This window comes from Lepidochelys olivacea, assembly GCF_965140295.1.
Source record: "Lepidochelys olivacea isolate rLepOli2 genome assembly, chromosome: 11".
NCBI classification, from domain to species: domain Eukaryota; kingdom Metazoa; phylum Chordata; order Testudines; family Cheloniidae; genus Lepidochelys; species Lepidochelys olivacea.
In genome coordinates, this window is record NC_140421.1 from 40874011 (window position 1) to 40897158 (window position 23148).

At 42.7% G+C, this 23148-nt stretch overlaps 1 protein-coding gene across 1 annotated transcript in view; it reads left to right on the top strand.

Annotated features, from left to right (window-relative positions):
• The window catches only part of LOC311528296 (uncharacterized protein), a 69369-nt gene extending 48802 nt beyond the window's left edge, over nt 1–20567 (top strand). Inside the window, exons 3-5 of the mRNA XM_084643147.1 lie at nt 14895–14983; nt 18405–18969; nt 19597–20567. Coding sequence (XP_084499273.1) covers nt 14895–14983; nt 18405–18969; nt 19597–19721 — 779 coding nt within the window. The 3' untranslated portion in view covers nt 19722–20567. The remainder of the gene's footprint in view (nt 1–14894; nt 14984–18404; nt 18970–19596) is intronic.
• Nucleotides 20568–23148: the final 2581 nt, after the last annotated feature.

The window sequence follows — 23148 nt, forward strand, 5'->3', positions numbered from 1 at the left end:
CTCCAAGTATTGGAGAGCTGAAAATAGTGTTTAAGGGGAATTTCTGACGATAGGAACAACCAGCCACAAAAGTATCCAAGAGTCCAGCCATAAAAGTGTCATGGCAATGAATTGACGTACATAACAAGTGCATGAACTACATCTGCAGATACCTAATCACAAGAGGGGCATGGTAACAAACTGATGTATAAGATGAGATCATTTGATATACTAACCTATCAAAGGACACTCCAACATTAGTAAGGAGGAAATACAAATAAGGAAAAGTGGAAAAATCCCCTACTGAATATGCATCAAACATAGTGGCGTCACCATATCATATTATAAGGGTTACATCCCAACCTAGGAGCAGTAGGAAAAAGAGATGTAGTCCTTGGGAGATGCCAGAATGATGGCCACTGGTGGTGATGGGGAAGGTGATAGTGTTGAGGAAGATGATGGCTAACATTTCAGGTTCTACAAGGGATGATGTGAGTATATGGATGTGCAGATGTACATTCTGTAGTATGTCTATCTACCTTACTGAGTTGGGGTGTTTGTGACTGTGCTAAATGTATTAATAAATTTGTAACTATAGAAGAGTTCCTATAGTGTGAGTGTTTCAACTGTGCACAGTGGTGTTCATCTTATACATCAGTTTGTTACCATGCCCCTCTTGTGATTAGGTATCTGCAGATGTAGTTCATGCACTTGTTATGTACGTCAATTCATTGCCATGACACTTTTATGGCTGGACTCTTGGATAATAATTTGAATAATACTGGGCCTGATCTTGGAACAAGAACCTGTCAACCTTCACAGTGATAACTGGGGATTCTTAAGTAATCAGTATAGATCATTGAGTGCCAGTGAGAATCATTAGCTCATCTCTTGCGTTCCAGCTACTGTGGTGATACTGAAATCAGCCATTCAAACATACTAAATGAATTGTTTTCCCACTAATAAATAACCTTATTGGACTTGATGAGATGCAAAGAACCTCCTGTATGTAAAGGAGGCAGTGGCATAGATGGTTTCTGATTACAAAGCAAAGTTGTTGTCTACTAAAGATTGTCATAAGTTGTTTTTAGTGTTGTAGCCATGATCCCAGGATATTAGAGAGACAAGGTGAGTGAGATAATAACTTTTTTATTGGCATAGATGCTGGCTTCCTCTGGGCCCGGGGGGTGCTCAGCCCCTGCCACTCCGTCCCAGGGCCTGTCCCCACCCGACCCTTCCTCAAAGCCCCCACCCCCATCCCACCTCTTCCCGCCCCCTCTGCCCCAGGCCCCGCCCCCACCCCATCCGTTCCCCCACCCCTGCCTCGCCTCTTCCTGCCCCTGCACACCCCACCCTGCCTCTTCTGGCCTAGTTCCGCCCCCTCCCCCCAGCATGCCCCATTTCCACTCCTCCCCCTCCTTCAGCTGATCACAGCGGGTGGGAGGCACTAGGAGGGAGCGGGAGGAGTTGATCAGAGGGGCTGCTGGAGGGCAGGAGGTGCTGGGGTGCGAGAGGGAGCTGGCTGCTAGTGGGAACACCCACGGAATCAGCGCCTATGTTTATTGGACTAATTTCTGTTGATGAAAGAGACAAGCTTTTGAGCTATGGGACCTAAAGAAGAGTTCTCTGTAGCTCAAAAGTTTCTCTCTTTCACCCACAGAAGTTGGTCTAACAAAATATATTATTTTTCTCACCTTGTCTCTCTAAATATTATCATAGTTTGTCAACTGAAAGCACTATTACAAGATACATAGCTACAGCAGTAATTCACTCTCTCTTTCCCTTTCCCACCACACCACCAAAAATGCACCCCAAAAACCGATTGTAATGCATTTCAGTATGAAATATCCTTTTCATGTTTAAAGTATGTCAGCTGTATAACAGACATTGCACCTTGCAGGACTCCAAGCCTAACAGCTGATATGTTTCTAATAGTCAGATTGGAATGTTGTATGGACCAGATAATGCATCCCTTTAAAATTGATAGAATAGTCATTCTAGTGGCTAAATGCAATAACAGCTCCCTCTTTGGTGGGGGATTCGTTAGCTGCACAGGCATCACAGCTACTTTTATAATCAGTGAGTGAGTAATGAATCCAGTGGAGCAGAAACAGGCATTCAACTGATGGCAGCACAGAGAGCGAAAACTCCACCCCGTTCAAGCTATGAGCACAGCAAGTACTAAGGTCCTGAATTCTCTCTCCTTCACCAACATCTAAATGGATTACGACAGTTCAAGTATGACGGAGAGTGGCAGAATCTGGTCCTCAATTAGTGTGATATAGCATGCATGAGGAACTGCACGCCATGCTCCAGGATGATAAGTGTATGTTTCTCTTAACAGAAACAGACTTAAAAAAGATACTGTTATATCACAAGAGTCTTTTGAGAAACAGAATCTGAGCCAGCTTACATCCTGTGGATAAATATGAACTTGTTAGATGTTTAAATTTGCTATTTTGGGACTTCAAAGTTGAAAAGTTTTCATCAAAATTTTCTTGAGATTTTTTTTTTTAAGCTCTTTGGAAATGACTGACTTCCCCAGTTCCCCCTCTTTCTAGACCCATTTCCTTTTCAGCTACTTCACTGCTTCATCTATAACTACATAGCTCATAGCTGCCCAACTAAAAACACAGTAAAGAGTGGTTAATAAACTGTATTTTAAAAAAGCAACCTAGATATTTATCAACATCTTGAAGCTCAACGTGTTCCCAGTCTGAAAGAACTTGAACATCTAAGTCCAGATACAGCCCTAGTATAATTAGCTGTAACTTTACTGAAGTCAGTAGAGTTGCACTAGTTTACAGAAGAGCAGTATTTAGCCATTAGGCTATAGTTACTAACTCAGAAAGATGAGGTCTTCCAAAGTCTCCTCTATTGTAACACTATTGTGTCATATGACAGAGCACTTAGCACTCCTGTAACCAACAGCAAGCAGGGAGGTGTTTAGCTTTCACAGAGAAAGTAAACTTTGGAGCAAAAAGCTTGAGGCTCCATTTACCAGCATGATCTGATTCACTCCCCCTGTTCCCTGTTCCCCCGCAGAGGAGCTACATCCCATTAGTCAGAGTTTTTGCACCTCCCATCCTTCAACGTGAAGAAAGAGAACAAGAATAACATACATTTTACAGAGTATTTCAACTTAACTACTGAAATATTCCCAATTCTGTCTTTTTTCAAAAGTCATCAGATGAAATCATCTGTAAGCCTTTGCATTTTACATCAATCCTGTATGAGGAAATGGGAAAAATATGGTTGTGCTCTTTATTGCTTCTTTTTTGTACGTGAAGAAGGTGTAAAGGTGTTTTAAAATATTTTTTCTGCTTCTTTTTATAAACAAGTCCACTATGTTTTGATGATCCCTAGGCTCTGGCTCTGAACAACCAACGCTAGCACCTGGACAGCTCTAGCACTGAGCTTTTGCTGCTGGCTATGTGTTTCTGACGAGTCCAATGCACAGCACCTGTCAGAATCTGCCCTGAAGTATGTACTCTGGCTACAATGGCCACGAATTTTAGTCATGATGAACACCTCAAGCCACTTTATCGCTCTCCATAAGATTAACTCAATTAATGGTCTCTTCAGAGCGACCTAAATATCTGTTACTATTAAACAATACCTGAAGAACCAGAAGATGCTGCCCTTGGATGACTGGATTGTGCATTCAGAGGCATAAACAAACACTGTGTAATCTTGGCTCCACTAAAACCAATGGGAGTTTTTCCATTAACTTCAGTGGAGCCAAGATTTCACCCACTCCGTGGCAAAAATGGTGTACAGCTATCGAATGTCACCAATGAACTCTCTTGTAAGGTGGGAGTCTCGTACGTTCAAAGCTACTTTTGAATCTTCGTTCCTCTACTTTAAGTTTTCCACCTAGTCTTTTCATGCTGTCTAAGGCTGGGGGAATGTAGTGAGGCCTCTTATTATATTATAAATATCTCTGAAACCGGTGCCATATCTCCTATCTCACCTTGGTGGCTGGTGCTCATGCTCATGTCCCTCCCCATGTCTGGGTGTTTCTGTTGAGACCCGCGGTGGCTGAGAGGCAGGGAGAGGAGAGCTATTCTAGCCTCTACCTATTCTAGCCCTACCTCCCTGGCAGCTGGCCTGATCTGATGTACCATGGCGGCTGCTCCAGCCCCTTTTCTGGGTCCCTCTCTGGCTCCATCCCCCTGCATGTGTGCATGGGGGCAGAAATATAGCTAGGTCTTGCTCTCACCTCTGAGAGAAATGTGGGGGTGGAAAACATTGGCGGAGGCCAGAAACATATATCAGTACCCCCAATGATTCTACTGCTCCCCTCCCCTTGGTTCTGCTGTCCCTTCAGGACTTCCATATCACTGAATCAAATGGGGATGAGTTGGGAGAAGGTGACCAGCATAAAGGCTCCCTTCACCCTCACAGCAGAGCAGACACCAGCTGGAGAAGGCTGGCCTGCTGAATCAGAGGGCTAACTGGCGGTGAAAGGGGCCAGCTGTCAGAGAAGCTGGTTAAGGCCCTATAGCTGGTTAAATTACAAATTTCGTTGGACTCTTTTCAATTAACATTGTTCCCCAACAACTGGCAAATGTAGACATATCAGAGCCGTCTCACAATGTCTGGATGGTCAATTTCCCCCTCCTCTTATTTGAAAGGTGAACATAAAACACTTTTATTCCATGGCTTGGATCCTTTTCTAGCTGAGATCAAGAGGAGTTTTGTTACTACCTTCAGGGGATAGTATAGTGACCCATATACTTTATGAAAAACAACATAACTTTTGTCTCCATAATTCTGTCTGTATAGAAAGGTTATTAGTATTGTTCTATTCTATAAGTCTCTCTTTATGATAATGAACCATGGCCACAAGCACATACTACAGTAGTTGACAGGGATTGAATTTGGGACCTTAGCATCAAAAATACATTTCTTTCTCTTGAGTTAAAACTGCACCTTGGTGCTTAATTAAATTGGTGGTGGTGTTTTTTTTCATGTGGGCCTGGAATCAAAACTTTGGTCCTTCAGTGCCATAGCCTTAAAACATGTATGTTTTTTTCAGGTTTGGACACTAGATCAGGCTTGTCACAGAGCAAATCCGTGTATAGGAAGCCAGCTGATGATCAGTGATTGGGATTGGAGGTGTGACTTACCTCAGGCATGACTGAAGACACCCAGCTCAGAAAAATAGTTGAATTATTGCTTCTACTACTGGCACTGTTCCAGGGTGGCTGGCCTTTTAAAGAGAGGTGGGGCTCAGCTCCACCTGAGACACAGCCAACTCTCCTCTCCGGGTGAGGTGTGGTGAATGGGGCTGGGGAGTGAGTGAATCATGTGGTTCAGTCAGGCCTGAGGAAGGTAAATTGGTGGCCTATGGATACAGCTGAGAAGGCCTTGGATCTTTTTTAAGGTGAGAAGGCCAAACTCCAGGTGAGAAGTTCAGGGAATTATGGCTGGAAGAGCAGGAAGACAGACCCGCAGGGAGGAGAGGCTGAGCCCAGCTTTGGCTGGTGCGGAAGAGTGTGTGAAACGTGAAAGGAAAACAGACCCTCAAGGAAGAGGGGCTGGGCCCAGCCTGCTGCTGGGGTGAGACTACTTTTGGTAGGAGTTCCATCTGTTTTAACCTTGTTGGCAGGACTTAATAAGTTGGACCTTGAAAGGGCAGCTTTGATTTGAATATCTTCTGTGGTGTGGAGTGGTTGTGCCCTGAGGAGAGGGGAAACTGTTGCAGAGCTACCCCAGTACATGTGAGGGGACCACTGTGGAGGCTGGCAACCCCCTCATGCTCTCTACTAGTTTTAATTTGGAAAGCCCAGGCTCTTAATTTATTGTGCTATGATTAGACCTAAGGGAGAATAGTAGCCTTTTGCTCAGATATGAGGTGGTAAATCAGATTGGGTTTTTTTTCCCCCCTCCATAAAGCAATCATGTCAAGTGGCAGAAGGATCCTTAAAACTGAATTTTTCCCAAGGGTGACACTGGAAGTGCATTTAATTACTTTGCAATTTGATTTTCTAAGAGACAGTGCTACCAGTAGTATAATATGCATTTAAACCAAATGAATATGATGATCCAAATACAACACTAAGGGTCTGATTCTGTAATCCCCTATTCATTAGAAGTAGTGAGCTTATTTGCATGCATGGTTCCTTTGAGGTTACTTGCCAGAAAACAGCCCTTAGTCTGCACATCTGAAATCATAAAATATGATAATGTGGTCACATTGTGCCTCTTTTACATGTTATGGTTTATATTTTATCCTATAAACAGTACTATAGTAAGCTGCACATAAAGTAGAAAAATCAGGTATAGAAGCTGAACCTTTGAGACTCTGAGGTGAGCGCCCGCCAGCAGCTCCCATTGACTGAACAACCCTGCAAGTCAAGCCACAGTTGTTCAGGTGTCTAAAAATGGATCTAGGAGCCTAACTTGAGGCACTCCTGGTTGAAAAGTTTTGGCCATAGCCATTATGCATTAAGGAGAGCTTGCAAAAAATGGGCAAAGCAGCTCCACCAACAGAGGAAATTTCAATGAAATTTAATGTGGATAAATGTAAAGTAATGCACACTGGAAAAAATAACCCCAAACTATCCAATATGATGGGGGCTAAGTTAGCTACAACTAATCAGGAGAAAGATTTTGGCGTCATCGTGGATAGCGCTCTGGAGATGCTCACGCAGTGTGCAGCAGCACAGTCAAAAAAGCAAAGGGGATGTTCGGAATCATTAAAAAAGGGATAGAGAATAAGATGGAGAATATCTTATTGCCCTTATAGAAATCCATGGTACACCCACATCTTGAATACTGCGTACAGATGTGGTCCCCCCATCTCAAAAAAGATATACTGGCATTAAAAAAGGTTCAGAAAAGGGCAAATAAAATGATTAGGGGTTTGGAACGGGTCCCATATGAGGAGAGATTAAAGAGGCTAGGACTTTTCAGCTTGGAAAAGAGGAGACTAAGGGGGAATATGATCATGAGTGGTGTGGAGAAAGTGAATAAGGAAAAGATATTTACTTGTTCCCATAATATAAGAACTAGGGGCCACCAAATGAAATTATTGGGTAGCAGCTAAAATAGACTGAAGAAAGCATGTAGCTGCAGAAGCCATTATATTTCTCAACATAAGCTCACCTTTTTTGGTTAAAGTTCCTTTTATTAAAAAAAAATAGAATAAGTAACAGTCCAGTGACTACTCACACATGTAAAAAGAGACGATCAATCTGTAATGATGCTCTTGTGCATCCATCAGAACTTGTCCAGGCAACATACAATCTGATTCATTTAGACTGCCTCAGTCAGGATGAAATTCACTGTGGTGCATAAGACCCGTGCTTCACTAGCTTTGTGCATATCTTATCATTAACCAGAGATTGAGCTTTATTTTATGAAGGTAGTACAGTAGTTTCTATTATAGAATCCTGCTATTTAAAATGAACCTTTAATAGCGGTATGCAGGATAAGTAGATTGCACAATTCATGCATTTGACCTGAATTTTTTACAACATGTTTTGCTTGATTTATTGATTCAAAGATTAATCAAACATTATTAGGAATGAAAGAAAGTAAAGTTAATAGTTTGCAGCCTCTTTACAATGATTTGGGCTGCAGTGAAACTGTATCTTTTAATCCAGGGGTTCTCAAACTGTGGGTCAGGCCCCAAAAGGGGTTTGGGGTCACCATGGCCAGCATTAGACTTGCTGGGACCCAGCGTTGAAGCTGAAGCCTGAGCTCCACCTCCACCCAGGGCAGCGGGGCTCGGGTTCCACCCCCTCCCCCAGAGCCATGTAGTAATTTTGTTTTCAGAAGGGAGTTGTGGTGCAATGAAGTTTGAGAACCGCTGTTTTTGCCTACTCCACTGTGCTCTAAAGGGCAGACCTGTAGTGCTTCAGCATAGGTTAGCTCCACCATTGTTTAATACCTCTTTGGGCACTACTTGAAAATGCATTCTAGAATGCACCATTGTATCGATCTAATGTACATCTCTTTTACTAGAGTTGGTTCATAATGTGCACAATTGTTTAATTATCTTATGCATCTGATAAGAATGACAGCACCATTCAGCAATCATTTATGTAAGATGATTTATGAGTTTTCTTGGTTTGTGCTCCTGGTGCAGTAATAGTTTTGAAGGATGAATAGTAGCTGGCTGGGCAGAAACAATCTGAAGACCGTTTAGTCTTTTGGGTACTATCTTATTGCAACTACACACTGATCCTTTTTAGTACTTAGATACTGGATTTTTAAAAAGGAGACCTGGGAAAGAAAATCAAGGTGTACTCCCTTTTTCGCTCCTTTATGATATGTAAAGAAGGCCTGAGGGTTTTTAATAGAGCTGGTGGGGAGATTTTTTTTAAATGTTTTTTTTTCAGCAGAAAATACAGTTTCAGAAAAATTGAAATTTTGTGATTGGGAAAATCTAAATGAAGGTTTTTTTCAGATTGAACCAAATAGATACACTTTAGCCTGAACAAATTGATACATTCTGTTATGGGTCAATCTGGCATTAAAATGTGTCTATGTGATCTGCTTGGTGCCACATGCCTATACTCTCTTCTATAGGCTGGGCTCCCTGGCTGGATTACATTTTCCATGATGCAGCATGGTCTTGTAAAAGTGGTGTACATAAAGGTGCAGTCTGTCCCAATGGCCACTAACAGTTGACCTGAAGTCTGTTTTCACTCCAGGATTGTGGAGTGAAATCACTTTGTAATTCAACTATGTTAAAATGCTAATGATATGAGGCCGTATCTTTATTTTACGTAGTACTGAGGCAAGAAAATTTTGTAAGTTAGCACAGAACGGTGCCATGAATCTTTGTAGCTTAATAATGCTCTCATTACTAAATATGCTACTTACGGTAGTACAGTTCATCAGCTATATGTCAGAAATGGGGGCATGGTGAGAAATCTTCCCCCATGTCACTGTGTTTTTGCAAAATTACTCCTTCCAACCTCACTACCTCCAAAACTGTTCGTTAGTTAATGCTGCTGGAGGCAGCATGGTGTGCAGGGGCAAGTTCACCTTTTCATCAGCAGGAAACCAGTGACAACCTGGCTTCTGCACACACCATGCTGTCATCTAGTGGCAGGAGGAGCAAACACACACCACCTTCCCCAACATTTGTGAATATTAGAGTGGTGATCTGCAGGGTTTCCAATAACTTTACATGGATTAGTGCAGTCTATGTGGTGGTGGTGATTTTTCATCCCGTCCATTATGCAGACATTACAAGAGGATGTGACTCAACTTCTGAGCCTCTGTTGTCAGAGTTCTTCCAGACACAAGTATCTAGTTGGTATGCTTATTGCTGCTAGAGGAGCATATGGCTTATAGAGAATGGCTGTGAGGGATCGTAGGCTTTGAACCTGGGCCTAGGGGTCCCCAGGCAGTGCTCAGCCCATAGTTGCCACCCAGCAACTCACCCGAGCAACCAGAGACGCTCCTAATTGGAGGAAACATCCAGTACCCCCAACTGATTGGCTGAGGAGTTCTATATAAACCGGGAAGTAGTACAAGAAGTTGTCTGAGCAACTAGACAACTCTCTAGCTGGCTACTACTCTGTACCTCTCCTGCTTATTTGACTCCTGGTTCCTGATCTCCTTATCCCAGACCCTGTTTAGTCCCAGTTCCTGCTTTCCTGCCCTACTCCAGGTCCCTGCTCCTTTGCCATACCCTGGCCTTTGTCTCTGGTCTTCAGCTTGGCACCTGATGCTGTCTTTGGCTCTGACCTTAGGGTCTGACCATTAGACCTGACTTCTACTCTAATCACTCGGCCTGACTGCTTATGCCCCAGTCATTGCAATGACCTTCTCGTTATTTGACTTTAATTATAATTTGCAGGAACAAATACACATACAGAAGCAAAATATTTTGCTAATCTACTGTATCTTCGTTTTTCTTGCAGATGTGCACATTGCTATGAGAAAAGGCAATATGTAAAAACAATTCAGGAAACTTGTGATATCATCGGGAGGTGCTATGTGCTGAGTCAGGATCTCATTAGTATGGTTGATATGGATGGTGAATGGAGTTTTTGTGATGGTAGACAGAGGCAGTGAGAAATTTAGTTCATATCAGCAACATGAAGCTGTTAATTTTACCAAAGGCTAATGATCTGTTGTATGTGATACACCAGACACTTATTATTGGAGAGGTCTGGCCCTTTCTCCTGCATGGCAAATAGGTTTTTCACCAGTGTTACTTTCTTCTGTATGAAAAAAGGTTCAGTTTTTCAGAAAAAACCTGACCAGCATCAATTCAAGAAGTTTTTACACTGTTATCATAAATGCTAAATTTTTAGGTCCATAACCATGCTAAAGTTTCTCTTAAAAGAGTCAAATTAAAAAACTGAAGGCTTTAAAAAAACTGAAATAGCTCATGGATGGATTAAACAAGTTAACGCAGTCATGTAAGAAATTCCTACCTCACTGGTTTTAATTTTACTGCAGGTTTCAGTGTGCTTCTCAAGGGGTGAACTTCCATGCTGAGCAAATTTTAAATAGTGTATACGTATTTTTTAGAGTTATTTGTCCAATATTTTGTTGTTCTGTATTTGAGCAATTATTCAAACGTGAAAGTCTGCAGTAAGCCCTTTGTCCTAGTTGAGCGTGCAATGTGCTCATTGTTGTGTGTTTATGACATCAGTCCTATGCTGTGGAAACCAATATCACAAATTCAGTATGGCAGGATCATGGGAAGATGATTAGACGGAGCAAAAATTTAAATGTTTAAGGCCAAATCCTTAAGTCTTTACTCCAGTAAAATTCCATTGGCTTTGGTGTATGTTCTGCCTTAGTAAAACTAAGGACCATAGCAACCGGCACAGATCACCTACCAAGTATTGCAAAACTTAGAAAAACAAGTGGATAGATTTATATTGGTTTATGCTGTGAAATTTTCAAATGCCAGGCCTGTCTCTCTTTTTTTTAAAAAGTGATTTTCCTCTTTGCACTTCATTACACCAACAGCTGCAAAATACTTCCCTCCCCCTCCTTTAGAATGTATGATCTTTGACCACTGTTATAAATTGTTCCTTCATACACCTGTGTCTGGCACATGAACCATGAAAAATCTTTGAGTTAAGCTCTGGCACAAGGTATACTTTTGTGAAAACGTAATCTTCCAAATATCTGCTTCTGTCAAGAAAATTTGACCAAGCTGAAAGAGCATATTGAGTTCAGAGATTGCTTTACTTTAATTGCAGAGAGTGTCTATGGGAGTACATCAGTTTTATGAGTATTCTTTCATATCATGGAAAAACATATTTGTACTTGGTATATTGTTAAATATGCCTGTCAAAAGGGAAGCACCCATTTTTATTGAGTAGGGGTTTGTGATCTAACTTTTTCCCTTTTTTTAAAAAAAATGACTGGATTATATTATTGGTTGCATTTAGTGGTAATTGGATATTGATTTTACCATCAGTATTTTTGAAATCTTATGGATCTAGTCTTGTAAGGCTTTCATTAAAATAGCAAATTGATATGCCGAGTGAAGAGCGTTCACAACCAGTTTGTTCAATGTTTTGTTGGCAATTTTATTAATTCAGACCATATTTTCCAGATCACTTTTATAATAGCATAAAGTTGCTACATCAGGATTCCCAGATGCATGAGATTTTTCATAGCATCATAAAAATATAGGATTGGAAGGGACCTTGAGAAGTCCTCAAGTCCAGCCCCCTGCCCTGAGGCAGAACCTAGTAAACCTAGACCACGCCTGACGAAAGTTTTTCCAATTTCTTCGTATGAACTTCCAATGATGAGAATTTGACAACCTCCCTTGGTAACCTATTCCAGAACTTAACTATCCTTCTAGATAGAAAGTTTTTCCTAATATCTAACCTAAATCTCCCTTGCTGCAGATTAAGCCCATTACTTCGTGTCGCATCTTCGAGGGACATGGAGAACAATTGAACGCTGTTCTCTTTAAACAGCCCATAACATATTTGAAGACTGTTATCAGGTCTCTCCTCAGTTTTCTTTTCTCAAGAGTAAACGTGGCCAGCTTTTTCTAAACTTTCCTCATAGGTCAGGTTTTCTAAACCTTTTAAACATTTTTGTTGCTCTCCTCTGGACTCTCTCCAATTTGTCCATCTTTCCTAAAGTGTGGTGCCCAGAATTGGACACAGTATTCCGGCTGAGGCCTTACCAGTGTCAAATAAAAGCAGTTCAGTTTCCTCTTGTGTCTTGCATACAACATTATTGTTAATACATCTGAGAGTTGTATTTGGGGTTTTTATTTTTGCAACTGCATCACGCTGTTGGCTCAAATTTGCAAACCCTCCTAGCTCGGTGTTGTCCACAAATTTTATAACCATACTCTCCACTCAATTATCCAAGTCATTAATGAAAATATTGACTAGTACTGGACCCAAGATTGACACATGTGAGACCCCACTAGATGCATCTTCCAGTTTGACTGTGAGCCATTGATAACTACTCTTTTTTTTTAGCTTGGTGTTTTAACCAGTTATGCACCCACCTTGTAGTAATTTCACGTAGACCACATTTCCCTAGTTTGCTTTTGAAGATGTCACAACTTGAAATTTACAAATTCATTGGTTCTTAAAAATTAACTTCACACCATGTGCTGCTATTCTTCCTCCCAACTCATACAATGACAATAAAATATTGCTAATGTCAGTCAGGAACCATTCATCTATTATTTTCCTCTTTTGTCAATCATCCATTTGTATTTTACCCTTTAATTCCTTCGGGGGTGGTTCATGCAGAGTAAAAAAGTCATACATTTTTTGACATGGGTATCTTTGATGAGCCTTATGAAGTTGGTGATGAAAGTCCAGCTCCTATTCTAGCTGTTATTTAGGTAGGATTAAGCACATGTGGTAAACCTCTTCAGACTTTTGGAGCACTTGCTATCCAAATCTGTTGCAATAACATAAAATACAAACAGAAAGTAATTCATTTATGGACCCTGTAAAATGCAACCCATATTTAGTCATTCACATCCTCCTCTACCTTTACAGGCCAGTTTGAAATTTAAGATCTGTTGATGTACCTCCTTACAAGAAGAAAAGGAGTACTTGTGGCACCTTAGAGACTAACCAATTTAGTCTCTAAGGTGCCACAAGTACTCCTTTTCTTTTTGCGAACACAGACTAACATGGCTGCTACTCTGAAACCTCCCTACAAGAGCTACTAATGTAATGAGACAAGTGGCTGAGGTAATATCTTTTATTGGATCAACTTCTGCTGGTGAAAGAGACTAGCTTTCAAGCTACACAGAAAACCTGAAAAAGAGCTCCGAAGCTTGTGTCTTTCACCAACGGAAGTTGGTCCACTAAAAGGTATTACCTCACCCCCTTTGTCTCTCTAATATCCTGGGACCAGCCCGGTTACAGCAATACTGCAAACACTAAACTAATGAGATGTTTAACTCCTGCAAAATCTCATGGAGTGATTATAATCACTCTCTAACAGTAAGTACTATCTGTGGATCCATAGTCCTGGGTCACATGGCCGCCGGCATGTAACATTGGGAGCTCTGGTAAAACTTGAGTTTCTGGGAATGACTGTTAAGTCTTCATTGTGTGTGTCCTGAGAGCATAAAAATTGCATCCAACACCAGTTCTTTAACTCCTAAGGCTTCTTTACACAGCTAATGGCTGTCCTTAATAATTCAAGTGCAGCATGGTAATTACAGATACGCTTTTAAAAGCTTTAATCATTAGCATGGACTGACACTGATAACAATGTGTGTGGTGCTCATGAAGAAGAGCAAAAGAAAACGGTCCCACTTAATGCAAAGAATAAAGAAGGAAAAAACATTGCTCAGTCAAATGATAGGTGCTGTTGGCAAATCAGAAAGATAAATTGGTGAACAAGAAGAGGCTGAATGGAATCTTTGGAAAAACTAAATAGTGTCAAGAGAAAGAAACTGATCTGTGTTTCTATTTGTGTATGTGGGTGAATACACACAAACACATACCCATATAATATTATATTTCTTCGACCATCACCTGGGGGTGAGGAGGTGGTGGTGGGGATTGGAGGCATGGGGTTGTGGTCTTTTTTTAGTTGTCTATGATATATAAAGAAGTTTGTTTTTTTTCTGCTTGGTTTTTATGTTAGGAATATTAAGAATATTAAATCTGGGCTTTCTTGGTTTTGTTGTAGGATATGCTGAGGGTCTCGGAGAAGTACACGGAGTGCTTTCTCAGCATTTACTTGAAGAGCCATAGGTATTGAATAGTTTTAGACTTCTTTTCCACTCATTGTTAGGGGAATCCAGTTAGATAAAAAGATGAATAAGTCTTGAAAGGGTAATTTATTAATTTTTTTAAAAGGGGGCAAGAAAAAGAGATTTCACACTCAAACAAAAATCCTCTTTGGCCTTCTTTATACGTTGCAAAGAAGGGGGGTGCAGGGGTGGGGCGGAGAGCCACAAACTCAATTTGTTCCTTTACTAAAAGTCAACAGGCTATCTTTTATAACTGAACCAATTTAAAGTGCTTCCTAGTGACCTTTGCTCAGCAGCTACCTCTTTGTCTAACTAGTTTACTTAAATTATATTGAGCCTGTTGTTTTTAAATTGCCAGGTAAGTTCATTTATTTTTCACAATTCTTTTAAAATGGCTGTACTTTGTTTCATTTTAAGTTGGCAACATATTGTTATAGAGGTCCACGATATTTTAACAGAGATGGAGTAACTGGGGGTGCTGTGTACATCTATGTTAACCAACAAGGCAAATGGGAAGGACTAATGCCAATTCACCTCAGTGGGACCACTGAGTCTGTTTGGTATTGCAGTTGAAAATATTGGTGATATTAATCAGGATGGATTTCCAGATAAGAAAATATGAATGTCCATACATTTTTCTAAAACAAGATTCAGAGCATCTTATTTTATCATGAATGTAACCATTCATCAGGATAGCGTTTGTCTTAATCTCCTAATTTCTTTTCAACAGATATTGCCGTGGGGGCACCATATGATGATTTTGGCAAGGTGTTCATATATCACGGATCCAAGAATGGAATAAATACAAAGCCAGCACAGGTAATTAAACACCCGTTACCACCTGTGCTCAGCCTTGCAGAGCATTTTAAGCATAAGAAGTTTTGTTCCACAAAAATATATTACACTGGGCAACCTCCACAATAGGCATTGCTCTGTGCACCTTCTGCAGGCCCAGATCCTCAGCTACAGCAAAGCTCAAGAAGGTGTCTGTGCAAAAGTGGCTTTTAGCTCCTTTTTATGCTTCCCCCAGTCCTGGAGTGGCTGTGTGTTAAAGTATCCTGAGGATTCCCAGGAGGCCGTTGTGGCACACACCAGTCACCAGAGCACAGGGAAGCCCAGCCATATCCTGTATGCTGGCAGCAGGGAGGGGTGATGGTAGAGGATATATCATGGTGCTTAGATATTACAGTGATGGGAAGCAGCATAAAACCCTAAAATGGACATCTAAGCTACCCAATGATCCCACTACACTGGTACAATCTTCCTGCTGGCTACAGTGGCTTTAGGGTTAATTTGCATTCCACTGAGTGGCCATATTGCAGTGCATGCTTTGTGCCAATCTGGCCTATAACATTTCAGGGCCAAATTCAGACTTTCCTTGCATCTGCTAGACCTAAGGTGGGGAAAGTCCCACTTGAAAGAAGCACTTCTTCAGAGGCATGGCACTTTGGAAAAATGCAAGACATCTGAAGCTTTACATAGATGTTCAGGTTTCAGTCATTTATAGCATCATAATCCGATTAGTTCTATAGAGGATCCTCCAGGAAATACAGGAAAGCCAAGATACAAGAAACATTTTTAAAGGGGAAAAACAAAGTAATTTTGTAAAAATTTTCTTGAAGTCTCTTTTTAAAAAATATCAACGAATAAGAGAGACAAACACTTTTTCTTCTGGCTTTGTAATTTACCATTCAGTGAGAAGCAAAATGCCAGTTCTGATCATTCATATGAATCATATTATAAAAGCCAGGATAATTGACAGCTGGTTAACACACTAACTAACTTTGCACTCCAGGAGACAGGTTGAAATTTAACTTTGATCACAAGTGAAAATTAATCAAGTTGTCTCATCCTTGTGAATGCGTGTCCCACATCACACGAGCACTATGCAATTAATCTTTGCAGGGTCAAGGTGTCCTGGGAGGTTTGCTTCTGGAACTCGGGGTATATCTACATGTCGAGCCAGGGATGAAATCCCCAGCTTGAGGAGACAAGACATGCACACTAGCTCTCATCAAGCTAGCACACTAAAAATAGTCTTGGAGGAGCCAGTACCACGAGGGGCTAGCTGCCCTAAGTATGTGCCGAGTGTTTCAGACAGGATTGTATTCAGGGCAGCTTGCCCCTCTTGCACCACTGTAGCTACACTCCGTTTTTAGTATGCTGGCTCGATGACAGTTAGCATGTGTGTGTCTCCTTGAGTTGGGAACTACACCCCAGCTCGAGATGTAGACATACACTTAGAGGAGCACCTCCCTGCATTGCTCTAGCAAATGCTAGTTTCTCTCAGGGTATGTCTACACTAGAAATGTAAATCGACCTCTATTCGGTTGACTTACAGCCATCAGAGTAATTACTGTGGTGGTGCATGTCCACACTACCCTCCTTTGGTTGACGTTTCGCATCCTCACCTGGAGTGCTTTCACAGACCTAAGAATGGCAGTGTGGGGAGCTGAGAGCCCAGTCTCTCAGCTGTGCTGGTAGTTCCCTGGCGGGACCCTGGCTACCTCACAGGTTCCCGGCGGGCTGCCACCCTCCCACCTTACTCCTTGTTCCCGCCGGGTGAAGTCGCCCAGGGTTTCTTGCCTCTGGGGAACAGAGTTCAGCTGCCCCGGCTTTTTGGCCCCCTTGCCTGCCTGCTCACTGTGGAGAGCTGGGCAGGCTTGTCAATTTCATGGATCATGGAATGTGAGCCTGGAAATCTATTCAAGAGAAATTCCAGCAAAAGTGGCTGGTTTTTTTTTTCTTTTTTAATTAGAGATAGGCCCAACCTGCAAAGTTAGGCGCTGGACCTTGACCTGAACTTTCCCTAAGTTAAAGGGTGTTCATATCTTGGGGTTTGGAGCTCATCTCTGTTTCTAACATTTCAGAATTCTTTGTGATGTATTTTTTTCATGTAAAGCAAAGTTTGTGCTTGCAAAAAATACATTACTTTAGTATCTTACTGTCTGGATTTTTTTCTTGTTTAGGTACCCTTTTGTCTGATTTTAAGTACAACTAAAGTTAATGTTGACAAAACTGACTTGGATATTATTCTGAAGTTGAAAACATAAGGTTTTTCATTGTTTTTACCTTTTCTCTTGGTGTTTTCCCATATACTTGTAAACATTAAGGAATGGCTTCAATTTGTTTTGTAAAGGCAATTTTATTGTAATGTGAAAACTGTTAAAATTTAAAATAAACGCTGCCATTTCCTTTTCATTATAGAACAAGCAATCAAGTTAATTTGGCTCCAATTACTGCTACTGCTTAAGTGGTTATTGAATTGCTTTTGTCACTCACTTGGTAGGTATTGATAGCTAAGCATAAGAAATCAATGTGAGAATGAACCCTTTGCTGCAGTTGGTACTAAAATGTGATCTGTTTTTTTTAATAATTAAACAGAGTTGCTAAGCCTTCCCAGGTGTACTTTGGAGGTAACATCATTGATGAGAGTGCTATGAAATCTGAAGATGATGTTGGAAAAATAATAGAATATAAATTCAGATCTAGATTATTAAAACATAATGATGACTTTTTTTCTGACACTTATGTTAATATTTTAAAATCTGGCTGCCCTAGCACCCGAATCATCACCATTAATCACGTCCTCCTCCCTTCGACAACACACAACTTGACTGGCCCATCAAAAGTGGGGCTTCCTCTAGCCTTGAAAGTTCAGGGTCACACTTCCAATAAACATCCATGCCTACAGGTAACAAAACTTACATACACAAAACCCATCAATGGTATGCCCAGTGCTGGTGCTCAGAAAGTGTGTGCAGATATTTGTGCACGTAAAGCCGAGTGTCCACAAACAAGCTGTGTTGCAGCCCTTTTTTGAAAATATGGCCTTGTGAGCTCACTCTCTTGGCCTTCTGCCTTTTAATTATTAGGGCCTTGGCTACACTTGTGAGTTACAGCGCATTAAAGCAGCCCTGGGTGCCCTAACTCACGACACGTCCCCCCCACTGGCAAGGCACGTAGAGCGCTCTGACTTCGCGGCTAGAGCACTGCTGGTACTGCGCCTCAGCGAGTGAAATAACGTTTGCTGCGCCTCTGCTGGAGCGCCATGGCACCAGTGTGGACGCCGTGTTCTGTTAGTGCGCTCTGATTGGCCTCCAGAAGTGTCCCACAATGCCTGTTCTAGCCACTCTGGTCATCACTTTGAACTCTACTGCCCTGCCCTCAGGTGACCAACCATCAGACTCACCCTTTAAATTCTCTGGGAATTTTGTAAATCCCCTTCTTGTTTGCTCAGCCAGGCGTGGAGTGCTCTCAGCGCATCTTTCCAGGTGACTATGCCTCCACGCGCCAGGCGATTGCCAGTATGGAGCAATGGCAAGGTGCTGGACCTCATCAGTGTTTGGGGGAAGAAGCTGTCCAGTCCCAGCTGCGCTCCAGCCATAGGAATTACGATACCTTTGGGCAGATATCAAGAGACATGCTGGAAAGGGGCCATGACTGGAACGCATTGCAGTGCAGGGTTAAAGTGAAGGAGCTGCAGAATGCCTATGGCAAAGCCCGAGAGGCAAACCGCTGCTCCGGTGGTGCCCCTGGGACCTGCCGTTTCTACAAAGAGCTGGATGTGATACTTGGTGGCGACCTCACCTCCACGCCAAGGACCACCATTGACACTTCAGAGCCCAGTTCAACAAGGCTGGAGGAGGAGGAGGAGGAAAGCAGGAGCAAGGGTGCTGAGGCGGAGGAAGACACCCCAGCATCCCTAAATGCATGCAGCCAGGAGCTGTTCGAAAGCCAGAAGGAAGGTAGCCAGTTGCAGCAGCCGGTGCTTGGGTCAGGACAAACACCAGAGGAAGCTCCCAGTAAGTGGCTTTTATTTTGGGAAGGAAGTTACTCGGTGCGGGCTCTCAGGGTGAGGAGCATTAAGGCTGCATGCATGCCTAGATGTGGAACATGGCGTTTATGTGCTCTCTCTCTCTCTCTCACATTGGGGTAATCTGCCTCAGTGATCTCTTCAAAGGTCTCATCCAGAAGTGGTCCTTGTTCCGGTCGGGCTACTTTGTCTGCGCCACTGTGCCGTGGGGGGGACCATTGCTGCACACAGGCAAGCTGCATATGGGCCAGGGCAGAAGCCGCATTGTAATAGAAGACCCTCCCTTGCTTCCCAGGTCACCTTCAGCAGCGAGATATCTTCCAGGACGAACTCCTGTGGAAAATGTGGGGACAGTGTTCAGAATAGGGGACCCCTGCAGCTGTTGGCTCTCCCCAAGGCACAGAAACCCAGAGGACAGTACGGCCGTGAAACAATCAGTCCCCCTTGACCCTGTGCTTACTCACCATTTTGGGGCTCCCGTGGGTTATGTGCGCTTGCTTTGGGATGGGCAAATTATGCTATTGTGTAGATGGTGCTTGCCCTTAAGTATGGGGGAATCTTTGCTCTGTCTGGTGTGAATGCTGCCTCTGTTAAGTGTTGCATTTTGCCTTTACAGATGCAACCTTGAGATCTCGGCCGTCCATGTTATCACCGGCCGAAAGACTCCAAAGAATTAGGAAGAGGCCACATAGACGCAAAGAAGACATGCTGCATGAAGTCATGCAGCAGTCCCTTAATTAGAATCTAAAAGCGCAGGAGTGGAGGGAGAGTGAAAGGAGGATCCGCCAGCAGAATGAGGAGTGCTGGCACAAAAGCACGGTGCTCTGGCAGCAAAGCATGGATTGGCTGATAAACATCATGGAGTGCCAAGCGGACTCGATCCAGGCGCTTGTAGCCATGCAGGCGAAACACTACCACACCCTCCCTCCCCCCGCAGCCCTTGTCCCAAAACTTTTTTCCTTGTGCCCCCATGTCACCGCCAACGCACTTTCCCCAACATCCGGGTTCTTATCACCACCAGCTGCCTCCAACACCTGAAGCTTCACGAGCCTCTGGGTTGTAGTTTGCCCACCTCTGACCTAGTTCCATTCTCTTTATCATTCTTGTTCCTGCCTTGGGTTACTGAAGACTTCCCTTTACAGCTGTCATTACATATGCCTAAGGCAATAATCTAGAATACTTGGTGTAGTTTGTAGTTTCTGTGGGTTGACAACAACGTTCTAGATATTGCTGTATTGTTCTCCTGACTTTAAAAAAACAACAACAAAACTCCCAACTACCATACTGCTGGACCAAGAGGGCCAGAGATGTAATTCTGTTTGCCTCAGAAGTTCCCTTGTAGTTGTAATCCTCCTGCGTGTCTATAACATTTTTGCTACCGCTAGAAGGTTCTGCCACCTGTTGCTGTTAGAAGAGAACAGATCCCACTTACATTTGTAGACACCAGTGGCTCAGGACTGAACTGGAACATGTTTTACCCTAAATATAGTTGCAATCAGCCAGAGTTTTTATTTATATTTCATTTTCATAGTCCTGTGAGGTCTGAACAGAACAAGTAAATCTTGCAACTGCTCTAGCTTTATTGTTAGCAACAGACTTTTAAATAAAACTTCTGAACATCAAGTCTCTCTTGATTTTGGTGTACAAAATGGTATGCTAAATGTTCCAGGATACTTATACTGGGGGCACGCTGTCTATAATTCAAAAGGTTTGCTACCTTTTATTTCCAATCAAAAGTTGTTTGGCAAATCTTCAGAATGTGTGCTTTCCTGTGATTTTTCTTAATACCAGAAAACCCCTTTTTTCAAGAGGTGTCAGTGCAGTTTTGTAGCTGTAAATTCTAGTTTATAAGAGAATTTGTGGGTTTTGTTTTCCTAACGGGTAACTAACTTGGGTAGACAACTTCAAACATTTGGCACAGCTTCCTTGGACATCCAGTGGCCAAAAGAAATCAGCAATGGCAAATATCTGCTTTATTAGATGAAAGAATTGGGGAAAATCCCTTGTGAACCTCAAAACGAAGTAAACTTTTTGCAATTTAAGGTATATTAGTGTACTTTCACCTGTTTATAAGCAAGTTAATGTAACATTGAAGCACAACAGGGAAAGCATTAGCCAGATAGTGGTGCCTATCTCAGAATGAGCTTTATATCTTCAGTGACTCAAGAAGTGCATCAATATCCTATGCTAATATACACCCTGCCATAGTTATTAGATTGGGGTGGCCAACCTGCAGCTCTTCAGAAGTTAATATGCGGCTCCTTGTAGAGGCACCAATTCTGGGACTGGAGCTACAGGCGCCAACTTTCCAACGGGCCGGGGGGTGCTCACTGCTCAAACCCTGCCTCTGCCACAGGCCCTGCTCCCACTCCACCCCTTCCCGCCCCCTCCCCTGAGCCTGCAGTGCCCTCACTTCTCCCCCCTCCCACTCCAGAGCCTCTTGCACACCACGAAACAGCTGATCAGGAAGTGCGGGGAGGGATGGGGAGGTGCAGATCGATGGGGCTGCCGGTGGGTGGGAGGCGCTGGGAGCGGGAAGGGGGAGCTGATGTGGGGACTGCTGACTTATTACTGTGGCTCTTTGGCAATGTACATTGGTAAATTCTGGCTCCTTCTCAGGCTCAGGTTGGTCACCCCTGTATTAGTTGATGATGCCTTCATTTTACATTTAAAAGCAAAGCCACTTTAAAAGCTAATTTGTATTTTTATAATGCAAAAAATAGTTCATGGTGAAAGGATAAGGAAAACAGGAACTATTTATACCTTTTTAAAAAACATTATTTTTATAGCCTGCCTAGATTGCTTGGACCCTTCTTTTTCCTGTTTCTCGTGAACTCAGTTGACATTTGCCAGCAACCAGTTTCATCCCAAGTCTGTATCCCTTCTGGCAAAATGCCCCTTGCCTTCAGAGCAGATACAGGATTGCGACGTAGGATTTTATAAGTCCTGCACTTAGGACGGAAGAATCCAATGCACTGCTACAGACTAGGGACCGAATGGCTCGGCAGCAGTTCTGCAGAAAAGGACCTAGGGGTTACAGTGAACGAGAAGCTGGATATGAGTCAACAGTGTGCTCTTGTTGCCAAGAAGACCAATGGCATTTTGGGATGTATAAGTAGGGGCATTGCCAGCAGATCAAGGGACGTGATCATTCCTCTCTATTTGACACTGGTGAGGTCTCATCTGGAGTACTGTGTCCAGTTTTGGGCCCCACACTACAAGAAGGATGTGGAAAAATTGGAAAGAGTCCAGCGGAGGGCAACAAAAATGATTAGGGGACTGGAACACATGAGTTATGAGGAGAGGCTGAAGGAACTGGGGATGTTTAGTCTACGGAAGAGAAGAATGAGGGGGGATTTGATAGCTGCTTTCAACTACCTGAAAGGGGGTTCCAAAGAGGATGGCTCTAGACTGTTCTCAGTGGTGGCAGATGACAGGACAAGGAGTAATGGTCTCAAGTTGCAGTGGGGGAGATTTAGGTTGGATATTAGGAAAAACTTTTTCACTAGGAGGGTGGTGAAACACTGGAATGCGTTACCTAGGGAGGTGGTGGAATCCCCTTCCTTAGAAGTTTTTAAGGTCAGGCTTGGCAAAGCCCTGGCTGGGATGATTTAACTGGGGATAGGTCCTGCTTTGAGCAGGGGGTTGGACTAGATGACCTCCTGAGGTCCCTTCCAACCCTGATGATATTCTATGATAAGAGTAAACTGTGCTGCATAAAAGACTGCTGGAGTCCTGAGGGAAGGAAACAGCTTTCAGCCTGCCCTTCTGTACTCTCCACCATCTTTTCACCCTCTCCAATAGCAAGCTTCAGCTGAAGAACTGCCCATCTGCTCCTTAAACTCTGAGTGTTATGGGCAGGCTGTAGGAGAAGCCAGTGAGGAGAGCCAGGATCAGTGTTTTAAAGAGAAACAACCACTTGCCCTTCCAGCTCAGATGCAGTGTTCAGTAGCAGTTGAGAAGGACCTGGGCTTCTTTTAACTTCAAAGAGTACAGAAGAGAAAATGCAGAAGAAGGACTGGGGAATGGATGCTTTGACTACTCACATTCTTAAAGTCATGCATGTACTTAATTGCCTTGCTGAATAAGGGCCTACGTGCTGTCAAATGTACAAAATGGGGGGGAAAAGCCGGAAAAAAAATTTCACTTAATTTCATTGGATTTCTTT